The following is a 24,738-nucleotide window of genomic DNA, read 5'->3' as shown; positions in this document are numbered from 1 at the left end:
ATACCTCGGCTTGTTTCAATATACGGATAACCTTCATGGTTATGGCCAAGGGACGGGGCGATGAATCGTGCAGTGGGGCGATCACCTGATCATTTGTGGAACTCCTCCAGGTGTGTTGAAATATTGATTATTGACTTCTGATAGTTGGCACGCAGCGAGCAAAGAGTGACTATTGATGGCGACAGACAAAATGTCGACCTAATTTTGCTACCATGTCGACATTTATCACATCTGTAGATCAAAGGGTTTGCAAGGATGGTTTAAGAGGTACGCACAATCACCTCTGAGCTGTTGAGCTTGGGTTCGAATCCTGACCAAGATATAAACTGTGATCCTGGTGTTTCACGAACGGTGATTTATCAATGGAGTGTCGTCCCTCGGATGGACATTAAACAGAGGTCCAGTCTTCTGTCATTAGTTGGTGGACGTTGAAGAGCCCCAGGGTGTTTTTCATGAAAAGTAGGCGAGTCATCAACGGTCCCCTGAACAAATCATAAATTCCTACCTGCAGTGCAGCTCGGAAGGCAATGGCAAACCACCCAGTGCTCGGGAAGCTACTTCATGGCACCAACTCTGTGGAGTAGAGTGTATGAGAGAGAGAAGCTACTGATGAATAGGTGGAGTACAGCACGTCATTCAATCCCGAATTTCTCTTCCTGACTTTTTCGTACATTCCAAAATGTCCAAAAGTATACAAGGAAACTACTAAAGACAACGCATTACCTATGTAACCCACCTTTGTTCTCCTTTTTCCATTCACAAGGAGGTCCGATGGCACCAAGTTCCTGTCTTGCCTTGAGCACGATCCTCCTCCACTCCCCTCTGTCCTCGGCCAACTCTCTCCACCTTACTGATATCCCTCCTCACACAATCCTCTCATCTCAACCGCGGTCTACCTCTTTTCCTCCTACGTTGTTCCCTCAACCTATCCGCTCTCGTTGCCATTCTCACCTCTCCCATCTGCACCAAATGTCCAGCCCATCTTAGCCGACATTTCACCAATCTCCTCCCTTAGTTCATCCATTCTCTTTCTATCCACCCTCTTCACTCCCGCAATCCTCCTGACCCAGTTGGTCTCACAAACCTGCAAACAACAACTCTGTTGTTTATCAGTACCACCACCTCCAGACTGTAAAGGTATGCCGGCATTACACAAGACATCAGAACCTTCCCTTTTAGTCTCCTTGACATCTTTTTATCCTCCATTACTTCCTCCACCCTCCTTCACGCATTCACACCCTCCTGAATCCTCCACACCTCCACCTCTGACTTACCATCCTCGGTCACTGTTCCCCCAGATACCCAAACTTATTTCCTTGTTTGATCTCATTCCCCTCTAACCTGATATTCATTTATTTCCTCTGCTGCCCAACACACATCACCTCTGTCTTCTCCATGCTCATTTTCAGCCCATGTTTCTCAAATGCCTCCTTCCACTCCCCCAGTACTTCTTGCATCTCCAACCCCCCACTCTCTACCACAACAACCAGATTGTCCACATACAATATCCTCCTCAGAATACCTCAAACTAATGTTCACATTGAACTCCTTCCTCCGACATCCCAGGACCAACCAAAACTCTTCCCTTTGCTCCCTTGTAAATCCCTCCCACCAACCTAACTTCTTCCAGCACTCCAATCCATCTTGGTGTCGCCATCACCATCTCTCTCGGGACAGTGTCCTCGGTCTTCTCCAAATCCACAAATCCCAATACCATTTCACCTTGCACCTTCAACCTCTTCTCCACCGGCTGTTATCGCGAACATCTCATCTGTCGTTCCTCTACCCTTTCTTAGGCCCTGCTGCTCTTCTCTGATCTCCTTCACACTCTTCCTTTTCCTCCCATCCAGAACCCTCTCCAGAACCTTCATTACATGACCGAGGAGTGTAATTATGTAACCCGCCTCTTTCAGAAATAACAGCATAAAATACCATGTTTTTGAAAAGATCGTGGGATTTTGAAGGTCCCAATTCTTGCTGCAGGTAACATAGTGAATTTGAAGGTAGGCATGCTCTATGGTGCAGCACCGCTGCTGGCACTCCAATTGGATCGCAGATTGAATCATGGATTCGATATAAAAGCTTTACAATGAAATGTTCACAGTGGATGATTCGGTCAATATAGTTATAAATATATGTTTAGTAACTGCGGTCCAATATGTTCGAAGTAACGAATGAGAGTTGTTTGGACTCGTCTTACGCAACTACGTCATGTTAGAGGGGCGGGGCGTTCAGAGCACGTTGAGAAATGAGAAACCGTTCGAATAAAGAAGAAGAAGAAGATGAAACATTTAAGGACGAAGACGAACGAAGCGTCATGGGGGACACAGCCGTGAAACAAGAGAGCGCGGAGATAGAACGCAGGTTCGTGGGTTCCGTGCTTTGATTAGAGGGGTGTAGAGTGTAGACCCATCCTCATGGGGATCAGACGATCAGTGACCGGGGTCGACCGAGACACGTGGGACTAGTCTAGAGCGTACAGGCCTCTGTAACTCACTTGATAAAGTGATAAACCTTAAAACCGGCTTTACCAGATTCGCGTGGATTTCCTTGTACCATTTTTTGTTTAAACGATGCTTTGTTAAATTTTGTTTCATTAAATTGCGATTTTTGACTCTGCAAACCATGAGGGTTGAGCGATGAGTACACTGAAGTTAACTTATACACCGCATTGTTTACATTGGTAGCGGGGGTAGGTTCCATGACGAATCTGCTTACTATCGCTTGCCAAGCCATCCGTTCCTTATCAACCGTTTAGTTGTGATTGATTGGGTGCTTAAGCCGCTTGGCGAGCGCTGTACAAGTTTTGTGGTGGTGGAACACAACTGTTTATATTTCTTTTTTTGCATTTGCACTTATAATATTGCTTTGAGACAGAGAAAAGAGAAATCATTGATGGGATGGGGAGGAGGTGTAAAGAAAAAGTGCAAATGAGAGAAGAGGATTCGAGGGTAATGGTATTGGAAGAGAGATGTGGATCATCGTGATAGGCTGGAAGAGGTCTTTGAAGTTTATACCACAAAGAAGAAGAAGTTGCGAGGGAGGAGGAAGAAGAAGAGAGGGGGTTGGGGAGAGGGAAACAAGTATAAATTAATAAATGAATGAGGAGGGGCTAAGGGGAAGAGGAAATTTGGGAGAAAGGAAGTTAGAGTTGGGGTAGATGGTAGTAGGAGGGTAGTCGAAGGTTCCTCGCCTGGTATGTTATTTTTGAGACGTGTTTTTCTAGGCTACTGTCACTGTGCGAACAACTCCCCCATGGAATCACTGACCAGGTTATTCAGAATGACATGCCACACCTGGATCCACAACAACGGGCGTCCGCCATCAATCGCCTGCTGTCACAGGTAAAATGGACAATCTGTCTTCTATTATGATAAAGTGAAAATGGATTCTTTGTTTTGTTATCCCCACACTTAAAAATAAATAAATAAACGCCGGGGGATGGGGGTGGAGGGGTATCGTAATTGGTTCTGTCTGTCCGTCATGCTACCTCTTCTTAAACAGTTTGGTCAGAAATTCACCAGACCTGGTAGTTTTGATAAACACTTGGCACAAAGGTGCAAGAGTAGTGTCGGTTAAAAAAAAAAGAAACTTTGTATCTGCAAACACCATTGGGGCACACATTAAATATGTAACGATTTACAATACATGGTCAAAAGTATGTGGACACCCGAACATCACACCTGTACGTGCTCGTCGAGCACCTCATTCCAAAATCATGGGCATTAATATGGAGTTGGTCTCCCCTTTGCTGCTATAACAGCCTTCCACTCTTCTGGGAAGGCTTTCTACTCGATGTTGGAACATTGCTGCAGGGATTTGCTTCCATTCAGCCACAACAGCATGAGTGAGGTTGGGCACTGATATTGGGTGATTAGGCCTGGCTCGCAGTCGGCATTCAAATTCATCCCAAAGGTGTTCGATGGGGTGGAGGTCAGGGTTCTGCGCAGGCCAGTCAAGTTCTTCCACACCGATCTTCCATTTCTGTATGGACCTCGCTTTTTGCATGGGGGCATTGTCATGCTGAAACAGGAAAGCGCCTTCCCCAAACTGTTGCCACAAAGTTGGAAGGACACAATCGTCTAGAATGTCATTGTATGCTGTAGCATTAAGATTTCCCTTCACTGGAACTAAGTGGCCTAGCCCGAACCATGAAAAACAGCCCCAGACCATTATTCCTCCTCCACCAAACTTTACAGTTGGCGCTATGCATTCGGGTAGGTAGCGTTCTCCTGGCATCCGCCAAACCCAGATTCGTCCGTCCGAATGCCAGATGGTGATGCGTAATTCATCACTCCAGAGAACGCGTTTCCAATGCGCCAGAGTCCAATGGTGGCGAGCTTTACACCACTCCAGCCGACGCTTGGCATTGCCCATGGTGATCTTAGGCTTGTGTGCGACTGCTTGACCATGGAAACCCATTTCATGAAGCTCCCGACGAACAGTTGTTGTGCTGATGTAGCTTCCAGAGGCAGTTTGGACCTCGGTAATGAGTGTTGCAACCGAGGAAAGACGATTTTTACGCACTTTACACACCCCATGTTCTTCAGCACTCTGCGGTCCTGTTCTGTGAGCTTGTGTGGCCTACCACTTCGTGGCTGAGCTGTTATTGCTCCTAGACGTTTCCACTTCACAATAACCGCACTTACAGTTGACCGGGACAGCTCTAGCAGGGCAGAAATTTGACGAACTGACTTGTTGGAAAGGTGGCATCCTATTGAAAGTCACTGAGCTCTTCAGTACGGCCCATTCTACTGCCAGTGTTTGTCTGTGGAGATTGCATGGCTGTGTGCTTGATTATACATACCTGTCAGCAATGGGTGTGGCTGAAACAGCCGAATCCACTAATTAGAAGGGGTGTCCGCATACTTTTGGCCATGTCGTGTATTTGGATTTGACCCCCCGTTCATTCTGCAGGGGCTGGGGACTTGGGGTCACTGGGGGTCAAAACAGAAGATCTTTTTTTTAACTCTAAATTTGATATCTGGTCATTCCTGGTGGAACTTTTTGCCATCTTTACCTCCACCACCAAAGGTGGGATCGGAGGTTATGTTTTCACCCCAGTCTGTCTGTCCGTTTGTGAACAAAATATGTCTAAAAGTTGTGGACGGATTCGGACCTAATTTGGCGGAGATGTAGCGTATGTCACAACGACAAAATGATTAGGTTTGGTGAAGATCCGTGTTCGGTTCCGGCTCCAAGAATTTTTAAAGTGATTTTTCACCATTTGGAGATAGGGCTAAAACGATACACAGCAGGATATCTCAAAAAGTTGTGGACGGATGATTTTGATTAAATGTGATTCTGTATTGTGATTTCCTTGTCTACTCTGGGATATAAAACGTAAACTATTCACCTGGCGGAGGTATGCTCTCTACTGAGTGCCGTTCTAGTTCAACTTTGTTTTAGGTGAGAAGTGTGGGGATTAGCGATGGCGTTCCATCGACTTCGCTGTAGTTCATGTTTGAATTTATGGGCAGAGTAGTTTGTATTTAATAATAATAATAATAATAATGCCTTTATTTTATATAGCGCTTTTCAGGAAGCCCAAAGACGCTTTGACAGAGTGCAAAACATAATGCATAGCAAAACATAAAAACAATTGCAAAAAAAGAAGAATCAATAGGGAAATATTCAAAGCACAAAGGAGGGAGAAGGAGAGGAGATAGTCAGGGGTTAGATGCTGTGGGTTAAATGTTGAATGCAGTGTTGAACAGGTGGGTCTTGAGTGATGTTTTGAATGTGGTGAGTGAGGAGGAGTCTCTGATGGTGTGAGGTAGCGAGTTCCAGAGGGTGGGAGCAGCGATGGAGAAGGCCCTGTCCCCCCAGGATCTAAATTTGGTCCGGATGGGGGGGGGGGGGGGTCAGGAGGTTGGTACCAGCAGAGCGGAGGTTGCGGGTGGGAGTGTGTCTGGAGAGGAGGTCAGCCAGGTAGGATGGGGCCAGGTTATGGAGGGCTTTGTAGGTCAAGAGGAGGATTTTGTACTGGATTCTCTGGGAGATGGGGAGCCAGTGAAGCTTGTAAAGGACGGGGGTGATGTGGTCACGGGTCCGGGAATGGGTGAGTAGACGGGCAGCGGAGTTCTGAATGTATTGGAGTTTATTGGTGATTGTTGAGGGTGAACCATAAAGGAGGCTATTGCAGTAGTCCAGACGGGAAGTGATGAAGGCGTGGATGAGGGTTTCTGCAGCCACGGAGGAGAGGGATGGACGGAGACGGGCGATGTTTTTCAGGTGAAAGAAGGCTGTCTTTGTGATCTGTTTAGTGTATTTGTCGAAGGAGAGGGTTTGGTCAAAGATGATGCCAAGATTCCGGATGTGAGGGGAGGTGGATACTGGGAAACCGTCGATGTTGAGGGCAAAGTTATGGGTGGACTTGGTGAGCGTTTTTGGGCCAATGATGATTATTTCAGATTTATCACAGTTAAGTTTGAGGAAGTTGATTTGAAGCCAGGATTTTATTTCAGTGATGCAGTTTGTCAGGATAGAGTGGGTGGCGGTGGAGATGGACTTGGTGGAGATGAAAAGCTGGATGTCATCGGCGAAGCAGTGGAATTGGAGACCATGACGGCGGATTAAGTGACCGAGGGGGGACAGGTAAAGGATGAAGAGGAGGGGGCCAAGAACTGAACCTTGGGGGACACCTTGGGGGAGGGGAGCAGTGGGGGATTTGCAGTTATTGATGGAGATGAACTGACGTCTGTCAGAGAGGTATGATTTAATCCAAGAGAGGGCAGTGCCAGTAATGTTAAAGGTGGTTTCAAGTCGGGTGAGGAGGATGGTGTGATCGATGGTGTCAAAGGCGGCGCTGAGGTCGAGGAGGATGAGAATGTTGAGGTTGCCAGCGTCAGAGGAGAGGAGAAGGTCGTTGCTGATTTTGAGGAGAGCAGTTTCAGTACTGTGGTTGGAGCGGAATCCGGATTGGAATGTTTCATACAGGTTATTGGCAGAGAGGTGATGTTTGAGTTGAGTGGCTACAGCGCGTTCCAAAACCTTTGACAGAAAGGGTAGGTTGGAGATGGGTCTGAAGTTATTTAGGGTGTCAGGGTTTAGTCCAGGTTTTTTCAGAATGGGGGTAACAGCAGCAATTTTGAGGGATGGTGGGACGATGCCTGTAGACAGGGAGGAGTTTATTATTGCAATGATAAGTGGAGAGAGAGCAGGAAGGGAGGCCTTGACAAAGCTGGAGGGGATGGGGTCAAGAGTGCAGGTGGCAGTTTTCATTCCGATGAGGAGTTCAGAGAGGTCAGTAGGGGAGACTGGGGAGAATTGAGACAGGGGATGGCAGGATAAGGGGGGGCAGGTGGTTTGAGGGGGAGCGGGTGCGGCGGTGGTCAAGCTGTTGTAGATGTTTTCAATTTTGCGTTGGAAGAATGAAAGGAAGGAGATGCAGTTGTCTATTGTGAATGACTGGGTGGTGGTGTTCAGGGGGCTGAGGAGTTTGTTTATTGTAGAGAAGAGTGCTTTTGGGTTTCCGGAGCCAGAGTGGATAATTTGAGAGTAGTAGGCGGAGCGGGCGCGGGAGAGGGCATCTTTATAGTGTTGTATGTGGTCCTTGTCGGCCTGGGAGTGAACTGTGAGACCTGTTTTATTGCGGAGTCTTTCAAGTTGGCGAGCACGAGTTTTCATCAGGCGGAGTTCAGGGGTAAACCAGGGAGCAGAATGGGTGAAAGAAACTGTTTTGGTTTTTATAGGCGCAAGTTGGTCAAGGCAGGAGGAGAGAGTGTGGTTGTAGTAGTCAGTGAGGTCAGAAGGGGTGTGGAGGTCAACGAAGGGAGAAGTGGACATTTTTTCAGAGAGGGTCGATGAGAATGAGGTAGGTGAAAGAGCGTTTAGCTTACGGAAGAAGCTTAAAGCTTACGGAAGAAGCTTAAAATTTGCCCCTCATAGTTAGTCACACAAGCAACATGTAGCCTCGTGATAGTATAGTTATGTCTTAGTATTTGTAAGCTTAGTCCTTTTCCATTGTTAGTTCTGCATTGAGTAAAGCCAAGAGAATAGGCCCTACTGTCACCGACAATCCAGCGTCTGTAGCCTCATGCGTCTTAATGACTTTTTATTTATATTGGTGGGAAAGTGGAGGTTGATGGGGTTGTTTGTGCAACAAGATCACTTGTATTTGTAGAAACTTGCTCCATTTTGATATGATTGATGAAAGTTGAAGCCTCTTTCCTTTTTGTTGTCGACTAATGTGACGACATCTGTTCAGTAATCTTGTTTTTCAACTAGGGAAAGTTGGATTTATTGCGGAACAACTCGGGCTTGCTGTACAGATTGAAGGACACACAGGCGACCAGGTAACAAGTTACCTGCGTGAAACGTGTTCTGCCCCAGCACTCTTCTTTCTAAGGATGCACAGAAATGCCTCATCAAACTCGAACATGCCTTGCAAATGCTGTTGTGCCAAATCATTGGATTTATGATTCGTGGATAACTCGTATAATTATCATCATAATATAATACACAATGTCGTCAAGATAACATCATCACAATAATGTGATCACAATAACATCATGATACACAATGTCATCACGATAACCTCTTCACGATAACCTCTTCATAGACAACATCATAAAGATAATGTCGGCATGATGGACAACATGATCACGCTGAAATTATTAAATGCTAATTATGAACAACACATGGTTGACTTGAATGCACCTCCTCCCCTCCAACCAGCCCAGTGACCCTTTTCTTTCCCCCAGCACAGTGATCCCTCCCCCCTTTTGTTCCCCCTCGGCGCGGCGACCCCCTTTTTCTTCTCCCCCCCCCCCCCCGCCGTCAAGGCGACTCCCCCCCCCCTTCCCTGGTGCGGCAACCTCTCGCCTTTTCTCCCCCCCCCCCCCCCCACGTGGTGATTACCCCCTTTTCTTCTCCCCCGGCATGGCGACCCTGCTGATATTTGGACATGACAATGACCAAGTGATTTGGCTGTAAAGGGTATTTTTGATTTATTGATTAATTGATTAATCGATTAATTATTTAATTATTCGATGAATGACTTAATTAATTATATTTTTTAAAGTTACAGATTCGGATGGAATGGTGGTGGATTATGTATTCTATTAGCCAATTGATTAACTATTTCATTTTTTTATGATTATTATTTATTTATTTTCATTATTAATCATTTATTTATTTTCTTTCTCATCTGGGCAATATCTCAGGCACCTTTTATGCTAGGAAGCTAATATTTGGACATGACAGTGACCAAGTAATGTCACTATAAAGAATATTTTTGATTTATTGATTAATCATTTAATCGATGAATTATTTATTGATTAATCAATTAATTATTTAATTTTTTATTAATGACTTATTTAATTAAATTTCTAAAAGATACATCTTCGGATGAAGCACTAGTGGTTTAGTTCTGCTATTAGCCAATTGATTACGAAAATATTTTATGATAATCTTTTATTGATTTTAATTATACAATTAATCAATCAATTATTGCACACCTCTCCCTCCCAATGCAGCCTCGGTGAGCTGCACTGCGGTATTGCCGGGTGCCGGAGGCGCCCCGGCAATGCCGCGCTGTGGGATATTTAATTATTTGGCATGGGGGCGGTGTACTTTGAATGTATTACTGCGGATTTGAGATTGGCACATTGAAGTCATTAAAGGTTAAAGGTTTGCCCCCCATAGTTAGTCACACGAGCAACATATACGCCCATTTGTAGTATAGTTATGTCTTAGTATGTGTAAGAATAGGCCATTTCCCCTCTTAGTACCTGCGTTGTGTAAAGACAGGAGAATAGGCCCCCCAATCATTTTGCTCCAACCTCCATTCTACCTCTATGGGCGCAATCCATCCCGCGCCCCATTTGGCTGTCCCCCAGTCGAGTTAACACGAGGCAGGGCCTCGAAAGGTGAAGGTGGGGAGCGGGGTCGGGGTGAGCGGCGTGGGGGGACAGTAAGAGCCACCAGCCAATCAGAACTCGAGCGGAATGGCGTGAGAGGGCATGGTGAGGAGAGGCTGGTGAGTTCCAGAAGGTTCGCGGGGCGGGTCTATATAAGCCCATACGAAAAGCCCTCGAAAGGACTTGACTTGCACCAGTGGTGCGATAGGACTTGAGGAGAAAGGACTGTGCCAGAGAATTTGCATCACTCGCCGTTGTTGAACTTTGACCCTCGCAATAGAACGTGCGCGCCAGGGGATAGAGGAAGAGGCGTTGGCCGTACATGTACGCGGGCGCAGCCAGACGCGCCGGTAACGAAGATAGCGCATTTTCGCGAGTGAATAACCGCCAGTCGCGCCAAAGTCCGCCCTCTACCGTGCGCCCCGAGATAACCCGATTGTTCAGGCGACACGCCACGAGCTCTTGCCTTCTCCTGCCTCCATCTCCACGGGACGTGCCGGGGACCGGAGAGAGCTGCACGAGAGCCATCCCTGGACGCGCTGGAGAACATCATCCTGCTCATCTGCAATCCCCGTGTGAGTGTGTGTGAGACGGGTCCGTTTGTCCAGGGGTATTAAGTAAGACTGTATAAGGCTGCTCTGTGTCCCTTTCCTTCTACCAATCCTTGTATAGTGTAAATAAATTCTGTTCTTCCTTCTGATTCGTTCGTTCCCGTGATTTCTCCATTGGCTAAGCGTGGTACGAATAGAACCGCTTGAATCGGGTTCCACCATCTATAACGGCGCGGATCACGTGTACGCAACCGCTCGCCGTATCACCAGCACACGTGGTTCGTGCGAGGCTTATTTCCTCGCTTCAGGGCAGGTAACAGCGAATTTGGTCCCGAAACCCTATTTAGCGCTGTCCGGAAGGGACGTAATAGGTCTCGGGTCGCGCCAGGTCAGTCAAGACAAGGGGACTAATCCCCCCCTTGGTAAGGGAAGAAGGCCGGTGGCAGATCCACAACAGTATCTTTACTTGTTCTGTTTATTTTTGCTGCTAATATTAATGCTAACATTAAAATCTTTTATATTAATTAGCTGCTAATTAATGCTCGTATTAATTAGCTGGTAATATTAATATCTTTGAGGCAATTTTGGTCTAATTCTGTCTGGAAATGTGACAAGCTGATATTTTGCATAATTTGACCAAATTTCCTCAATGTTTGCACGTATTATGTGAGAGCGTTGTAAATGCATACTCTGTTCATGATTGTTGTGCAGTTGTTTCACGCTTTCTTGAAAATCTTCAATCAACCTTTCTTATGAGAAAATGGAGAACACTAATTCAAAAATTTCCTTTTTTTTTTTTAAAACTTGTAATCGTCAAGTTTAGTTTGAGTACAAAGGGGACGCAGATGGACTTTGCGTTTTTATATTCTTTCTAGTTACCTCCACCATCAAAGGTAGACAGAGGTTATGTTTTCACCCCTGTCTATCTGTTTGTCTGTCTGAACAAGATATCTCAAAAAGTTATGGACTGATTCGGACGGAATTTGGTGGGCAGGTTGGGTGTGTGACAAGGACGAATTGATTACATTTTGGTGAAGATTCGGATCCGAATACGAGAGTTTTAAAAGTTCTTCTTCACCATTGAGAGATTGAGCCAAAAACGATCTGTAGCACGATATCTGAAAAGGTTGTGAACAGATTCAGACAAAACATGGTGGTCAGTTTGGGTGTGTGACAAGGAAGAATTGATTCAGTTATGGTTAAGGCCCAAATCACATCCGGCTTATCAGTGGGATACAAAACGTAAGCTGTTCAGCCTGGCAAAGTATGCACTCTACGAAGTGCCATTCAAGGTGTTCTTCTAAATTTGTGGCCCTGTTGTTTGTTGTTGTTTTGATTTGTGAAGTAGGGAGCAGCTTTGGGTGGTTTTGATTTCGATGTGCAGTAAAATAATCTATCTATTGATTGATTGAGTTTAACACAGTTTTACTTTGTGTCATCCACCCCAGCAAGGTGAGAGGGGCAGATAACCAGGAGAAGCTGGTGTACCAAATCATTGAAGATGCTGGTAACAAAGGTAAGTGGAGTACTTGGTCTATTCAAAAACAACAGCATGGTAATTGTTACTGTCACAGATTAAACTCTTGTTTTGTTTATGGAAGGAAAATGGGCATTGATTCAGGGTTATACCTATACATATATACGAGGGGTGATCAAAAGGTTTGGTGAATTGTGCCGCCACTAATAATGCATGAACATTGTTGAGGTAGTAGGTGGGGCCTATTCGGTTAACCCTCTCACTTGTGAGCACGCAATAAACACCATTAGTATTACGCGCCAATGTGCCGTGGCATTGCTTTGTGTGAGCACGTGTTTGTGGCGTCTGGCGATTTTGTAGAAAATGTTGAAGTCTGAGCAAAGGGCAAACATGAAATTTTGTTTTAAACTTGGCAAGACAACTACAGAAACAAACAAAATGCTCGTAATGGTCGACGGAGATGAGGCTTTGACAAATAAGTCTGTTTTCAAGTGGATGAACGGTTTCGGGAAGGAAATGAGTCGCTGGAAGATAATGAAAGAAGAGGTCGTCCATCAGCAGCACAAACCGATGAAAACATCGCTCAAGTCAGCACTCTCGTTTACCCATTCAATAAATCGCGGAAGAGACCAGTCTTTCATTTGGTTCCGTTCAGGCCATACTGACAGACGATTTGAACATGAGACGCGTCTGCTCAAATTTCGTTCCACGCATCCTCACAGATGTCCAAAAAGAAAGTCGTGTCTTCATTTCATCCAACTTGGTTGATGGATCCATTTCAAATCCTCTGAAAACTCTGAAAACCTTTCGGCTATTTACCAGTACTGATGCAGCTCCATATTGTGAGTAGAGAGAGCACCAGTAAAGTGTCCAATAACAGCCCTCGCGGAACATTCTCTCTTGCTTCCACCAAGCGCAATGTGGAGTCGTCCTGGATGCGGTCGGGAGTAATGATAATAATTCGCTGGTATGTAGCTGAAAGGTTTTCAGAGTCACAAGTGTGTGGAAGCTCGCTGCGTTGCCCTGATGATGCCCAAGTAAGGGCGAAACCAGGTCGGTAACTGCAGGTTTTCAATGCACTTGTGACAGTATCTGAAATAACATCTTTATGATTGGCGCTGCGGGATGGCTCTTCTGGAGCTTCGCAGAAAGTGCTGACATTGTGGCAGTGATGTCACGGAGTTTGTCATAGGTTGGAGCACTAATTCATGTATTTTAATCATTACTCCCGATCGCATCCAAGATGACTCCATATTGAGGTTGGTGGAAGCGAGAGATAATGTTCCGCGTGGCAGGCGGCACTTATCGCTCATGTTAAGGTGCAGCGAAGGCTGTTATGGGACACTTTGCTGGCGCTTTCTCCGCTCACAATATGGAGTCGCACAAGTATTGATATATTTGTGGACAAATATACAGTTAAATCTCACTGTCCGCATGTTCACGATCTGCGATTTCGCGCATCTGCGCTTACCTTTTAGACACCCTTTCTCTCCCTCCGCACCGATACTTCCATGTACCCATGGAAAAAGTGAACCTCGCCCACCTTAAAATAGTTCGAACAAAAGGAACTAAATAATCTTCATGAAAAAAAAGAAGGGTGAAAGATTGTGGTGAAGAAGAAGAATAACCCAGTGTTCATTTTGTTCTGTTGCATCGGGGATTCCACCGCCGACACTTGCAACCTCTGCTGGGCTGCTCCACACGCAACAAAACACATTCATCTCAGGAATGCAAAGTCATAAAAATCAGAAAGTCTTTCACAATCCTTTATTGTTTCTTTGCAATGTCACATTGGTAATGTGAAGGTTTCAGCCTTGAGTACACAGGAAACACATCACTCGTCATTCTATTACTAATGCTTTCCCTTTTTCTTGAAAATCGTGATTGCAATTGATTTATTCATAGTTATGATCTTTCAACCTCCTAACCCCCACCCCCGCCCCCCCACGCCCTCGCCTCCCTGCTCCCCGGCTTCTCCATACAATCTACAACCCCTTACGCAGCTTGTTTTGTAGCAGCCCCCTAGTGAAGAGTGTGGAAGACCATGATCACCTTTGTTCAGTTTACCGCATGAGTCATCATTTCTCTGCAGCCCTAAAGATGCAGATTACATTAAAAACGAGAACGACACTCGGTAGAGCGCATTCTTCTGCCAGGCTAAACAGTTAGTTTGTTTTGTATCCCACTGGTCAGTCGGATCTGGATTCAGACCTGAACCAAACTCTAATTGCCTTGTTCTTGTCGCCGAACCAACTCAACCACCAAGTTTTGTCATAATCCGTCCATAACCTTTTCAGATATCGTGCTATATATCGTTTTTGGCCCTTTCTCCCAATGGTGAAGAATCACTTAAAAACTCCTGAATCCAGAACTCCACCAAAATGTAACCAATTTGGCCTTTTCTCACACCCAACCTGTCCACTAAATGTCGTCTGAATCAGTCCATAACCGTTTGACATATCTTGCTCACAGACAGACAAACAGGGGGTGGAAACATAACCTCTTCGATGGCGGAGGTAATAACAAAGGTTTGTTGAATTAACTCAGTTTTGTCCGATTTTCCACGTATTTTGCTGAAAATAAACGGACTTTTGGAAACTTTCTTTATATAACCTTTTTATATTTTCAGGCATCTGGAGTCGAGACATCCGCTTTAAGAGTAACCTACCCCTCACCGAGGTCAACAAGATCCTCAAAAGCTTGGAGAGCAAGAAGTTGATAAAGGCCGTGAAGTCTGTTGCCGTAAGTTCCTCTTGTCACAATCTGCTCTCCCTGTCCTGGCACAAGGTGCATTCAATGGGAGAGCACAAGGTCGTGGTCTCCGTTCGCTAGAGTCAATTGAGGCTTGTTATCTGTGCGTGTGTGTACACTAGTCTGTGCCTATACGCACATTCGCAGGGTATTTGATGCTTGTTTACTAACATGTTGGTTTTTCCTTTTCGGTTTCTTTCATTTGTCTTCATTCTGTTCTATTTCATGCCCCCTCTCCCCCCCCCCCCCCCTTCCCTAGCAAATGATGCAAATCGGCACCCATGTGCTGCATATGAAAGGAGAACGTAAGACCCGAGTCAGTTGTAACACTAAATGACGTTCCAATAAACTTCCAGAAACCATGTTTTGTTATTATCCTTGGTAGTTAGTTTTATTCATTTTTATGCCCCCACCCCCGAAGGTGGCCGGAGGCATTATGTTTTTGGGTTGTCCGTCCGTCCGTACGTACAGGCTAAACCTCGTTTAATTTTTATTTTTTTTGAAAGTTTCATTGTTTTGATTTTGATTAGCTAGAAACACCTGCTCCATTCAGGAACATTGGCAAGTTGTCTCCACCCTCAAAAGTGGATGGGGAGGGAGGATTCCTTGTGCCTGTGACCTCACCCTTATGTACCCACATGTGAAATTTGGTGGAGATTGGACCAGCCCTGTTTTTTTGTTTTGTCCGATGAGTTTCATATGTACTTACATACGTACACATACATAAAACAAACATACACACACATACATGCATGCATATATAGAATTGCGTTATTTAATATGGTAGGTTTACCTCGCCATGGGATTGGGAACCGCCATGTTTTCCCGTATCCAAACCTGCTGATCTTTTTACCCCTTGCATTTTGAGTTACCACTGCTGTAGATTGTTTTGCCTCCCCCCCTCCATACCCCTCCCCTCCAAACCCCACCAACTTTTTTCCCCCGATGTTTCTCCTTCCTGTTTCTGTTAATTGATTTGCTTGTGGAATGCATTATCCTGCTATTGTTTCATATTTTATCTTGCAATGTTGTTTAGAGAAGCCATATTTAAGATGTGTACCCTTTATCAAAGATGATACCTTATTGTTGGCACCACCTCCTGTTGCACAACACGTACTGTATTTGATCGAATGCTACGTGGCAATGATTACCTGTGTGCAGGCTGCGAAGAAGAAGGTATACATGCTTTACAATGTGGAGCCTGACCGATCGGTAACTGGCGGTGCCTGGTACAGCGATCAGGACTTTGAGGCCGAGTTTGTTGAGGTGCTTAACCAACAGTGCTTCAAGTTCCTCATGCAAAAGGTACCGTGACGTTGGGTTTGATGCTATTGGTTTTTATTCTTCTTTCCTCCATTTTTCAGGATTGTTAATGAATGAATGAATGAATGATCGCTTTAAGGCTATTTTCCCCACTAGAGCGGGGGTTAGCCTTGCGGGCCCCATAACAATCATGGTTCCCTGTTTGAGGCAATATTTCTATGGCCGGATGCCCTTCCTGATGCCAACCCTTAGTCGCCTCTTACGATGCGCAGGGATACGGTGTACCTATTCTAAGTCGGGGTATCCTGAGTCCTGCATTTGAGTTTTGAGTGTGATCATTCATCCCAGCAAGCTGGTACTCAATTTGCCGACCTCGGAAGGATGACAGGCTGAGTCGACTCCCCTGGTGTTAATTCAGCGATCGACCGGGATTCAAACTCAGGATCCTCGGATCCCAAGTCAGCACCCTAACCGCTAAGCCAACACCAGGCGTTAATTAATTTGTTAATGAACATGAAATGATGAAAATGATGTTGATGAAATGAATAATGAAATGAATTTGTTAATGAATTTGTTAATTTGTTAATGAACTCGTGAATACATCCTCCTGAGTGTAATGCACTCTTGCTTTAATTTTGATCTTTATTGTGATTTCCTTTGCTTTGCTTTGCACTTGTCTTTGTTGACCGACTGTTTGACATCATATAAATCGAGAGTTTATAGAACACACTTTATTGAAGGAGGAAGAAGAATCTCCAAGTTCCTCCACCCTGAGAACTCGAGTGACAAATTTGATCTGTTGAGACGTCGTACATTATTTCCTGCTAAACTGAAGATTTTTGGAAGTGCAAACCCAGCGATTTGTGTTTTACATTCTTCAAAATATATAATTTGGTTGAAATAAAATAAAAGTTTTAAAAGCTGTGAAAATCAATAAGTTAAATACCAAAAAAAAGAAGCCATTTTCTTTGTCTTAAGAATTCCCACCAATGATGCAGCGTCTTTTACACCACCGAACACGTCAAATTATTTCTTCGTGCCTGTTGCTTGTGTCCTTTATAATGTCGCTGAAACAGAAAGTTTCCTTTTTGGAATGATTTTTAATTTTGTTTGACTACAAGACATACAGGCAATTGCTTCACTGTGTTCATATATTTGCAATATCTGTACCATTGCAATATCTCTGTGTGCATGCACGCTCGGGACGAGATTCCATACAATTTGCAAAATTCTGAGCCAAAGTACTGCGAAACTGCATGTTCATGATCGGATTCATGTTCACAATATAAAATTAAATTTAAATTGAGTAGTTCCTCCTCGATCATGGACTGACCATGCATGACCCTGCGTTGCTCCACACGTGTGGCGTAATTACCGTTCCAACGTTTGTACCAACGTGTATCCACAAAACGATCGTGTCACCAATTGGATCTAATTTGCCACACTGTATGGCTTGTGCTCGGCCAGTGATTACGTTGCTTTGAAGACTAAGGCATTGGGAGAGATCCCAAGTTGCTTTCCACGAATTAGAAGGAGTAAAGAATGGACGAATCGATGCAGTATTTGGGATTCGGACCTGCTATCCCAACATCCCCCGCTTATGTGAACAGCAATTGACGATCTCATCCAAGTGATGCTGACAGTCGGAGCCATTGCAATATCAATTGATCAATCGATGAAATTAATTTTTATACCTCCACCCCCGAAGGTCGCCGAAGGCATTAATGTTTTTGGGTTGTGCGTACGGGCTAAACCTCACTTTTCTCAGCAACCACCTATCCGATTGAGATGAAACTTTCAGGGTAGGAGTGACACCCATGTAGAAGGTTTTAATGATAATTGTGACATCATAGAGCACAGGACCCAGAACACTGCCTTGAGGAACTCCAGCCTGAACAGGAAGGGGAGATGAGAGAATTCCATTCAGGGCCACACATTGACTACGACCGGAGAGGAAGTCGGCAAGCCATGTGTGGAGGTTTCCATGGATACTATAGGAGGAGAGTCTGTCATGTCTGGTAAAAATGTGATACTTGAGAACAGCTGAAGAGACTTAAATCAAACTTGTTTATATTTAGGACAGTTAACAAGGTTATCTACCCGTTGTCACGGGCAGGGACTACGCGGAGGCCTATTGGCGACGCAGTTGCATTGCTCTAGTTAATATTGTTTATCTAGACGTTTTGAACCGCGGGTTTCGAGGTTCACCACGAGGGGACTTCTCGGCTCCTCCCGACTACCGGTCCTGAGGCCACCGGTCGCGGATAATTCCACGACCCAGGAGGTTGCTAATCAACCACGACCACCAATCAGACAGCCAAATCCCCTAGGGTGCTCCGTCTGACACCGTTTACCTGGGGGTGACGTGACCAACCAAACCAGGAATCGCACCCTCGGTTCGTACTCACCTTATCTTATCTAATCAGGGGCAGCCGAGCGAACTGCTGAGTATAGACTGGCTAATGTTGTGGAGCCAATTGGTTTGGGAAGAACGTCCCAGCTATCACTACTGCACCTTAGCCAAGTCAATAGGAAAAGAGACGAAACCAGTAGGTTGGAAACAACTGTTTACCAGAAGAACCAAAAAGTATTTGCAAGTAATGATCAAAAACAACGCATTCACAACTTACATTGGTTAAAAATAATGCAATTACTAGCTCAATTATAATTTACAAGCACAGGTCAGAGTAAAAGAAACCACACAGTCAATAATCACAACCCAAAAAGCTTAATCCCACTTCACATTTAACCCATCTCCAGTCTTAATTATTTACAGATGAAACATGGGCCCAGCAGATTCACACTCCACGGAAATGTAGAGAGGAAGAAAAGAAGAGGAGGGGGGAGTATGAGTCAGGGCTTATGGTCGGCCCTTGCCTTACTCGGGCACTGTCGAAGGATGGGTACTGATCCTGATACAGGTAGGGGGGTGGGGGGTGGAATTTCAGTGTGGTGTCGTAGTGCCGTGTAGTGCAGCATTGCAGCCTCGTCCTCGTCCTCAACTATAGATCTCTGCTTGGCCTGCCTGTATTTCACCACTTGCACAGCGCTTTGTGCCCAGCACAGCATGGGTCGCTCTCTCAAGGCAACAGTCTTTCCCTCAGGACAATGCAGGTTTCCCCTCAGATGACAAGCAGGCGAGCCTTCCTCCCACCTTTCACCCTTTGCGCTCAGTACAAACGGGTCGCTCCCTCAGAGCAACGGTCTTTCCCTCAGCAGCCCAATGCGGTTTCTCCTCATATGACAGGCAGGCGATCTTCCGGGTTTACAGCAGATATCTGGCTCGATTCCAAAGCACCGAACAGCGCTTGCGTTCCGCCTTTACACTCGCTCAAGCGGGGGTGGAGCCTGGTCCTGCAGAAAGCATCCCCAATGTGGCAACTCCAGATGCTCCACCCCTCTCTCCTGTCAATCATCCGCACTTTGTGCTCGGGGACCCTCCCCATCAAGCACCCTGCTTTCCGCGTTTCCCGCCAAGGCGAGTTAAAGCTGGGAGTGCGTGGCTCATTTAATGTGTGGTGTTCGTTTTTAATGAATGTGGTGTTTGCGTTTCATAAATGTGTCAGGGTGGAGGGAAAAATATTGGTTATGAGGGGAATTAAGGATAAAGCATGTATTTTGCATGTTTGTTAAGGATCGCTGATGACGTAAATGTGTCTGGAGAGGTAAATACACCGACGTGGAGCTGTGTCTAACTGTGCCTGGAAAGAGGGGAAGCCAAATTAAATACTGTGTCTAAAATGTGCAATGGTCACACACTTATATGGCTGTGAATGTCGAGTTATAAAAAGGGTTGAAGGCAGAAGAGGATAACGAAGGGAGGAAGAAGAAGACCACTCTATAGCCTTTGCATATCTTTTGTTTTCCTCACCACACAAAATAATACAAATACTAACGAGATAACTTAACTCGGGAACCTACATGCATGGATGCGCGTTCACCTGAGGGGATTGGGGTTGGAGGGGGGGGGGGGGGGGGGTTGGGGAGGGAGAGGAGGGGTTGACTGACAGTTGTGGATTGACAGACACGTCTCGATCCAAGAGGAATAGGTTACCGTGACGAGCAGCAGGTCGCTGGTACGGTGCTGCACTTTAACTCTGGGCTTGTTCCTACCCTAGGCCGAACTTGCACAGGAGGGCAAACAGAGTCCTTTACTGCAGCGCAGCAGCTCGTTTGCCTCGTCACACGAAGTGTGGAAGTACATCAGTGAGCTGGGTATAAGTAAGGTGGGTTAACCATCTTTCCCCCCTCACACTCCTCACCTCCTCTCACAGCCTTCCATCCACCTTATTTTCCAAAACCTGCAGAATATAATAGATTTCAAGAGAAGAGGTATTTTCCTACCAAATCTTGTAGGTATTGGTTAAGAAAAGCCAAACCCCTTGATTCCATGAGCAATTTTGACCTTTGACCCCCTGTGTAATATCAACAAGACACCAGATTAACCTCTATATGCTGTCGTCTGTATGGGCTGTGGTTGGCGTTCTTTCAGATAAGCCAATGTCCGTCCCCGTGGCCATCAACAACCTGGTTAGAAACGAATTAAAATCACAGATTCCCTCTCTACTGATGTGCAACTGCAAGTGTACCTGGTCTGTGTTAATGTCGTGTGTTTGAGTGTGAGATGCTAATTCACAGGTAATGGTGAGAATCGTTGCTTGTGGTGCGTCGCATGGCAGGTTGAACTCTCGATGGAAGATGTGGAGACGATCCTCAATACTCTCATCTATGATGGGAAGGTGGAAATGACAATAATTGCAGCAAAGGAAGGTACGGTTGGCTGCATCGATGGACAGATGAAGCTCTTTCGTGCTGTCGGGCCGCTCCTGCTGCCATCGGGCCTTGTTCGAACACCGTGTGGAGTTTGCCCGGTGAGACTTCCCTCACTTTGCCTATGATCTACACTCGTGCTGCACCCGAACCTATTACCTACGATCCACACGCAGGTGGTCTGTCGGATTGTTAGCTCTTCCAAGATGCCTTCTTGCTCGGTGTTGGTCTATTCACCTGTTTCCTGAGCCTCCATTCAAGGAATGAGGATTTTGTAACATACACCTATTTTCCTTGTGTATGACACAGGCCTGAGTTTAAGATTAGATTTTTGTTTAGTTACCAAGTACATTTTCTTCTTTAATCGGCTGTTACTGAGAATTGGGATTTCCTCCGTGAAATAATCCAACTGGAAACACTTCAAAGATATTCCAGGGGTGGGTGGGGGGAGGTAACTCCCACTTGTAATATGCAGATAAGGTCACCGATAATAATTTATAGATTATTATTTTGTCTGAGGTGTTTACATACAGAGGTTTACATACAAGCTTACATACATACATACATACTCCTATTATTTTTCTCCGAACCAGGTAAATATATCGAAATGAAATAAAGACAGATACTAACATCAATCTCGACCATGGTGCATATTTATTTCTCAACATAATCACCAGAATGGTCCACACATTTCTACCAATGTTCAGGTAGTCTTGTGATGTCGTCATGATAGAACTTCACAGCGGCCTTGACATCATCTGAAGAAACAATGTTCTCCACGAAGGTGTTCTTTAGGTTTGAGGAAGAGATGAAAATCTGATGGAGCCATGTCGGGGATGGTGATCCTTTGTGGCGATACTTCATTGATAGTCGTCTGGAATGGTGCATCCAACCCTCATTTCCAGTCATCTCGTCTCCTGTCATCTCGTCTCCTGTCATCTCGTCTCCTGTCATCTCGTCTCCAGTCATCTCGTCTCCTGTCATCTTGTTTCCTGCCATCTCGTCTCCTGCCATCTCGTCTCCTGCCATCTCGTCTCCTGCCATCTCGTCTCCTGCCATCTCGTCTCCTGCCATCTCGTCTCCTGCCATCTAGTTTCCAGTCATCTAGCCATCTAGTTTCCAGTCATCTCGTTTCCAGTCATCTGGTTTCCAGTCATCTCGTCTCCTGTCATCTCGTCTCCTGTCATCTCATCTCCTGTCATCTCGTCTCCAGTCATCTCGTCTCCTGTCATCTCGTATCCTGTCATCTCGTCTCCAGTCATCTCGTCTCCTGTCATCTCGTATCCTGTCATCTCGTCTCCTGTCATCTCGTCTCCTGTCATCTCGTCTCCTGTCATCTCATCTCCTGCCATCTCGTCTCCTGTCATCTCGTCTCCTGCCATCTCGTCTGCTGTCATCTCGTCTCCTGCCATCTCGTCTCCTGCCATCTCGTCTCCTGCCATCTCGTCTCCTGCCATCTCGTCTCCTGCCATCTAGTTTCCAGTCATCTAGTTTCCAGGCATCTAGTTTCCAGTCATCTGGTTTCCAGTCATCTGGTTTCCAGTCATCTAGTCTCCTGTCATCTCTCGTCTCCTGTCATCTCGTCTCCTATCATCCCAACTCTCATCTCCAACACTTCACAGCACTGATGACGTTGTGTTGCCTTCTGCCTTCTTGACTAACGTAACACTGAGACATTTAGTGTCTGAATCATAAAACTTCACACCCAACGGTGCAAAGAACTAAAGTACGGACTGCACTTTTTCTTTTTAATAACTCTACCTGTTTTGGAGAAAAGGAATGGGAGCAATACTTTTCAACATTTATGTGTTTGTTTCTGTCCTTTTCATCGATTTCCATACAATTTAACACCCCTTCACCAGATCATGGATATGTGCTGGGGGTATGCAGTTTCAGGTCAAGGGCACAACAGTTCTCCCCCCCCACCTACTTTTGTGACGGTTTTAAACATCAATCTTCTTGATGACAGGATGAGTCAACCCCACCTGGTATTAATTCAACAGCCAAACGGGATTCAAACTCAGGACCTTTGGATCCCAAGCCCACCGGCCTAACCATTATGGCCTGAATAGTGCTGTTATAACAATTCTCTTGTGTTTCCAGGTGTTTCAGGATTGCCATGTTGGAGGAGAAGTGTCACCCACCACGTGTGTCTACATTAGAGAGTGGATGGAGTTCTGAGGATTGTGGAGTCTACTGCACAGTTCAAGGTGGTGTGAGGGGCATCCATACCTTGTGCAAATGGATTTTGGAATTGTTGCACTCTGCATCGGGAAGTGGCACAAGTCCTGGTTTGTTATTTGCTTTCCACACAGGTGTGGAATGGTTGTCATAGGTTCAAAAAGAAAATATTCCATCATAAAACTCACCAATCCGGGTGTTGCAGAATTGTTTAATTATTTTCTTTTGGGTTCATTTATGGAATGACAAAGGTCTGCGTGTGATAATAGTGTTCTCCTAATTGTACTGCACTTACTTCGACCGGACGCTTATTTGATACATAGGAAGTATGAACAAGCTGTGCTGACAAACAGGACAACCAGCTCGGCATAGTCATGGCCTTTGCATCTCCGATGCATTCCTGGAGATGGTAAGGAATGACAGGTGGGTTTCCTTGGAATGTCGTTTCGATTAGAGACCCATATTTGTGGTGATAACGTTGCCTGTACACCTGTAGTTTATCAGTTTATTTGGAATGTCCGAGCGCCGTTACTTTGTTAAACTTTCTGTTGGGAAGCTTTCACTATGTTTTAACCTTGTTGGTGAGCGGGGAGGATGGGACGAGGAATTGTGAATAATCGATATTTGAATTTATCTTGTATTGTAGCATAATGTGCAGTGTTTGCAATGCATGGAATAAAGAAGCTTTATTCTGTGAATAATGGACCAGGAAAATGTGCAAATGCAAAAATATTATTTTCTAATGTGAATAAATTGTACTTTGTAGCTTTGTCCTGGCTGCACTTCATGAAATGGACGTTTTAATTTCGTACTTGTAAGATTTGGATGTCAGAGGTGTAAGAGGGATAGTGCCAGGGGGCGCCAGGGAGATGGAGGGTGTCGGGGTCGTAGGACGGGCTCCGTTTTGTTGAGTGACGTGTACTGGCTAATAAAGGTTGCTCCATGTACTTGAACCCAACACATTGTCAATGAGTCTTCCATCAAGGAAGAAGAGGAATCTTTTGACTGTCACCTGTTTACATGATCTCTCTGCATCTGACAATTCACGTCACGAGCTGTCACCTGTTTACATGATCTCTCTGCATCTGACAATTCACGTCACGAGCTGTCACCTGTTTACATGATCTCTCTGCATCTGACAATTCACAAATGACAGTTGGTTTATATGTGGTTTCAGGTGAAGGTCTTTCATTGGGCGAAGGATGAATACGAAACTCTGCAGAACGTTTCTGTAATGATTTTTTTTGGAGATCTGACAATGGATGTTTTAATGTTTTGAATTCCCAAATTATGGCTTTTTCGTCGTCCATTGCGCTTGCTGTGGAGTACACTTCCAGTCTAAAATTCATTTTCCCCCAAAGATGAAGATTTGATTTGGCCGGTTTTGGCTCTGCAAAACTCTCCTCAAAGTCTTTACCTCCGCCACCGAAGATGGACGGAGGTCATGTTTTCACCCCTGTCTGTCGTTTGTGAACAGAATATCTCAAAAGGTTGACAGATATGGACGAAACCTGGTGGACAGGTTGGGTATGTGACACGAACGAATCAATTCGATTTTGTTGAAGATCTGAATCCAGATCTGGATATGACAATTTGGGGCACCTGTGCATTTGGTGAAACCAGTAAAAAATTTAAAATGTGATTAAGTGATTATTCACCATTGAGTTACGGGGCCAAAACCGATACGTAGCATCATATTTGAAAAAGGTGTGGATGGATTATGCTTAAACTAGATGGATGAGTTGGGTCGGTGACAAGGTAGGTCACCAGGGTAGGTGACAAGATGAAGCCGATTCAATTTTGGTTCATGTCTGAATCCAGGTGTGGCCTATCAGTGTAAGCTATGGTCTGGTCTATGTAAACTGTTCAGCCTGGGTCTCTA

General features: G+C 45.2%; 1 protein-coding gene across 1 annotated transcript; it reads left to right on the top strand.

The window, feature by feature from the left end:
- The first annotated feature begins 2,211 nt into the window (after positions 1 to 2,211).
- POLR3F (RNA polymerase III subunit F) lies at positions 2,212 to 23,626 on the top strand. Its single transcript, XM_068129609.2, has 9 exons — positions 2,212 to 2,364; positions 3,227 to 3,344; positions 8,230 to 8,297; positions 11,863 to 11,930; positions 14,521 to 14,633; positions 15,804 to 15,947; positions 20,024 to 20,131; positions 20,585 to 20,776; positions 22,779 to 23,626. Exons 1-9 carry the CDS (start codon positions 2,249 to 2,251, stop codon positions 22,854 to 22,856), a joined length of 1,005 nt encoding a protein of 334 aa, XP_067985710.2. The 5' UTR covers positions 2,212 to 2,248; the 3' UTR covers positions 22,857 to 23,626.
- The last annotated feature ends 1,112 nt before the right edge of the window (positions 23,627 to 24,738 follow it).

Source organism: Myxine glutinosa, chromosome 9, assembly GCF_964187855.1.
Source record: "Myxine glutinosa chromosome 9, kmMyxGlut1.1, whole genome shotgun sequence".
Lineage (NCBI taxonomy): Eukaryota > Metazoa > Chordata > Myxini > Myxiniformes > Myxinidae > Myxine > Myxine glutinosa.
Note: the sequence above shows the minus strand (reverse complement) of the source record. Positions and strands in the feature narration are given on the sequence as shown.

Excerpts from the sequence above, each read along its gene's own strand:
- POLR3F (XM_068129609.2), top strand. The coding sequence starts at position 2,249 with ATGAGAAACCGTTCGAATAAAGAAGAAGAAGAAGATGAAACATTTAAG. Across the intron at positions 2,365-3,226 it reads AGCGCGGAGATAGAACGCAG|GCTACTGTCACTGTGCGAAC; the intron begins GTTCGTGGGTTC and ends GTGTTTTTCTAG. Across the intron at positions 3,345-8,229 it reads TCAATCGCCTGCTGTCACAG|GGAAAGTTGGATTTATTGCG; the intron begins GTAAAATGGACA and ends TTTTTCAACTAG.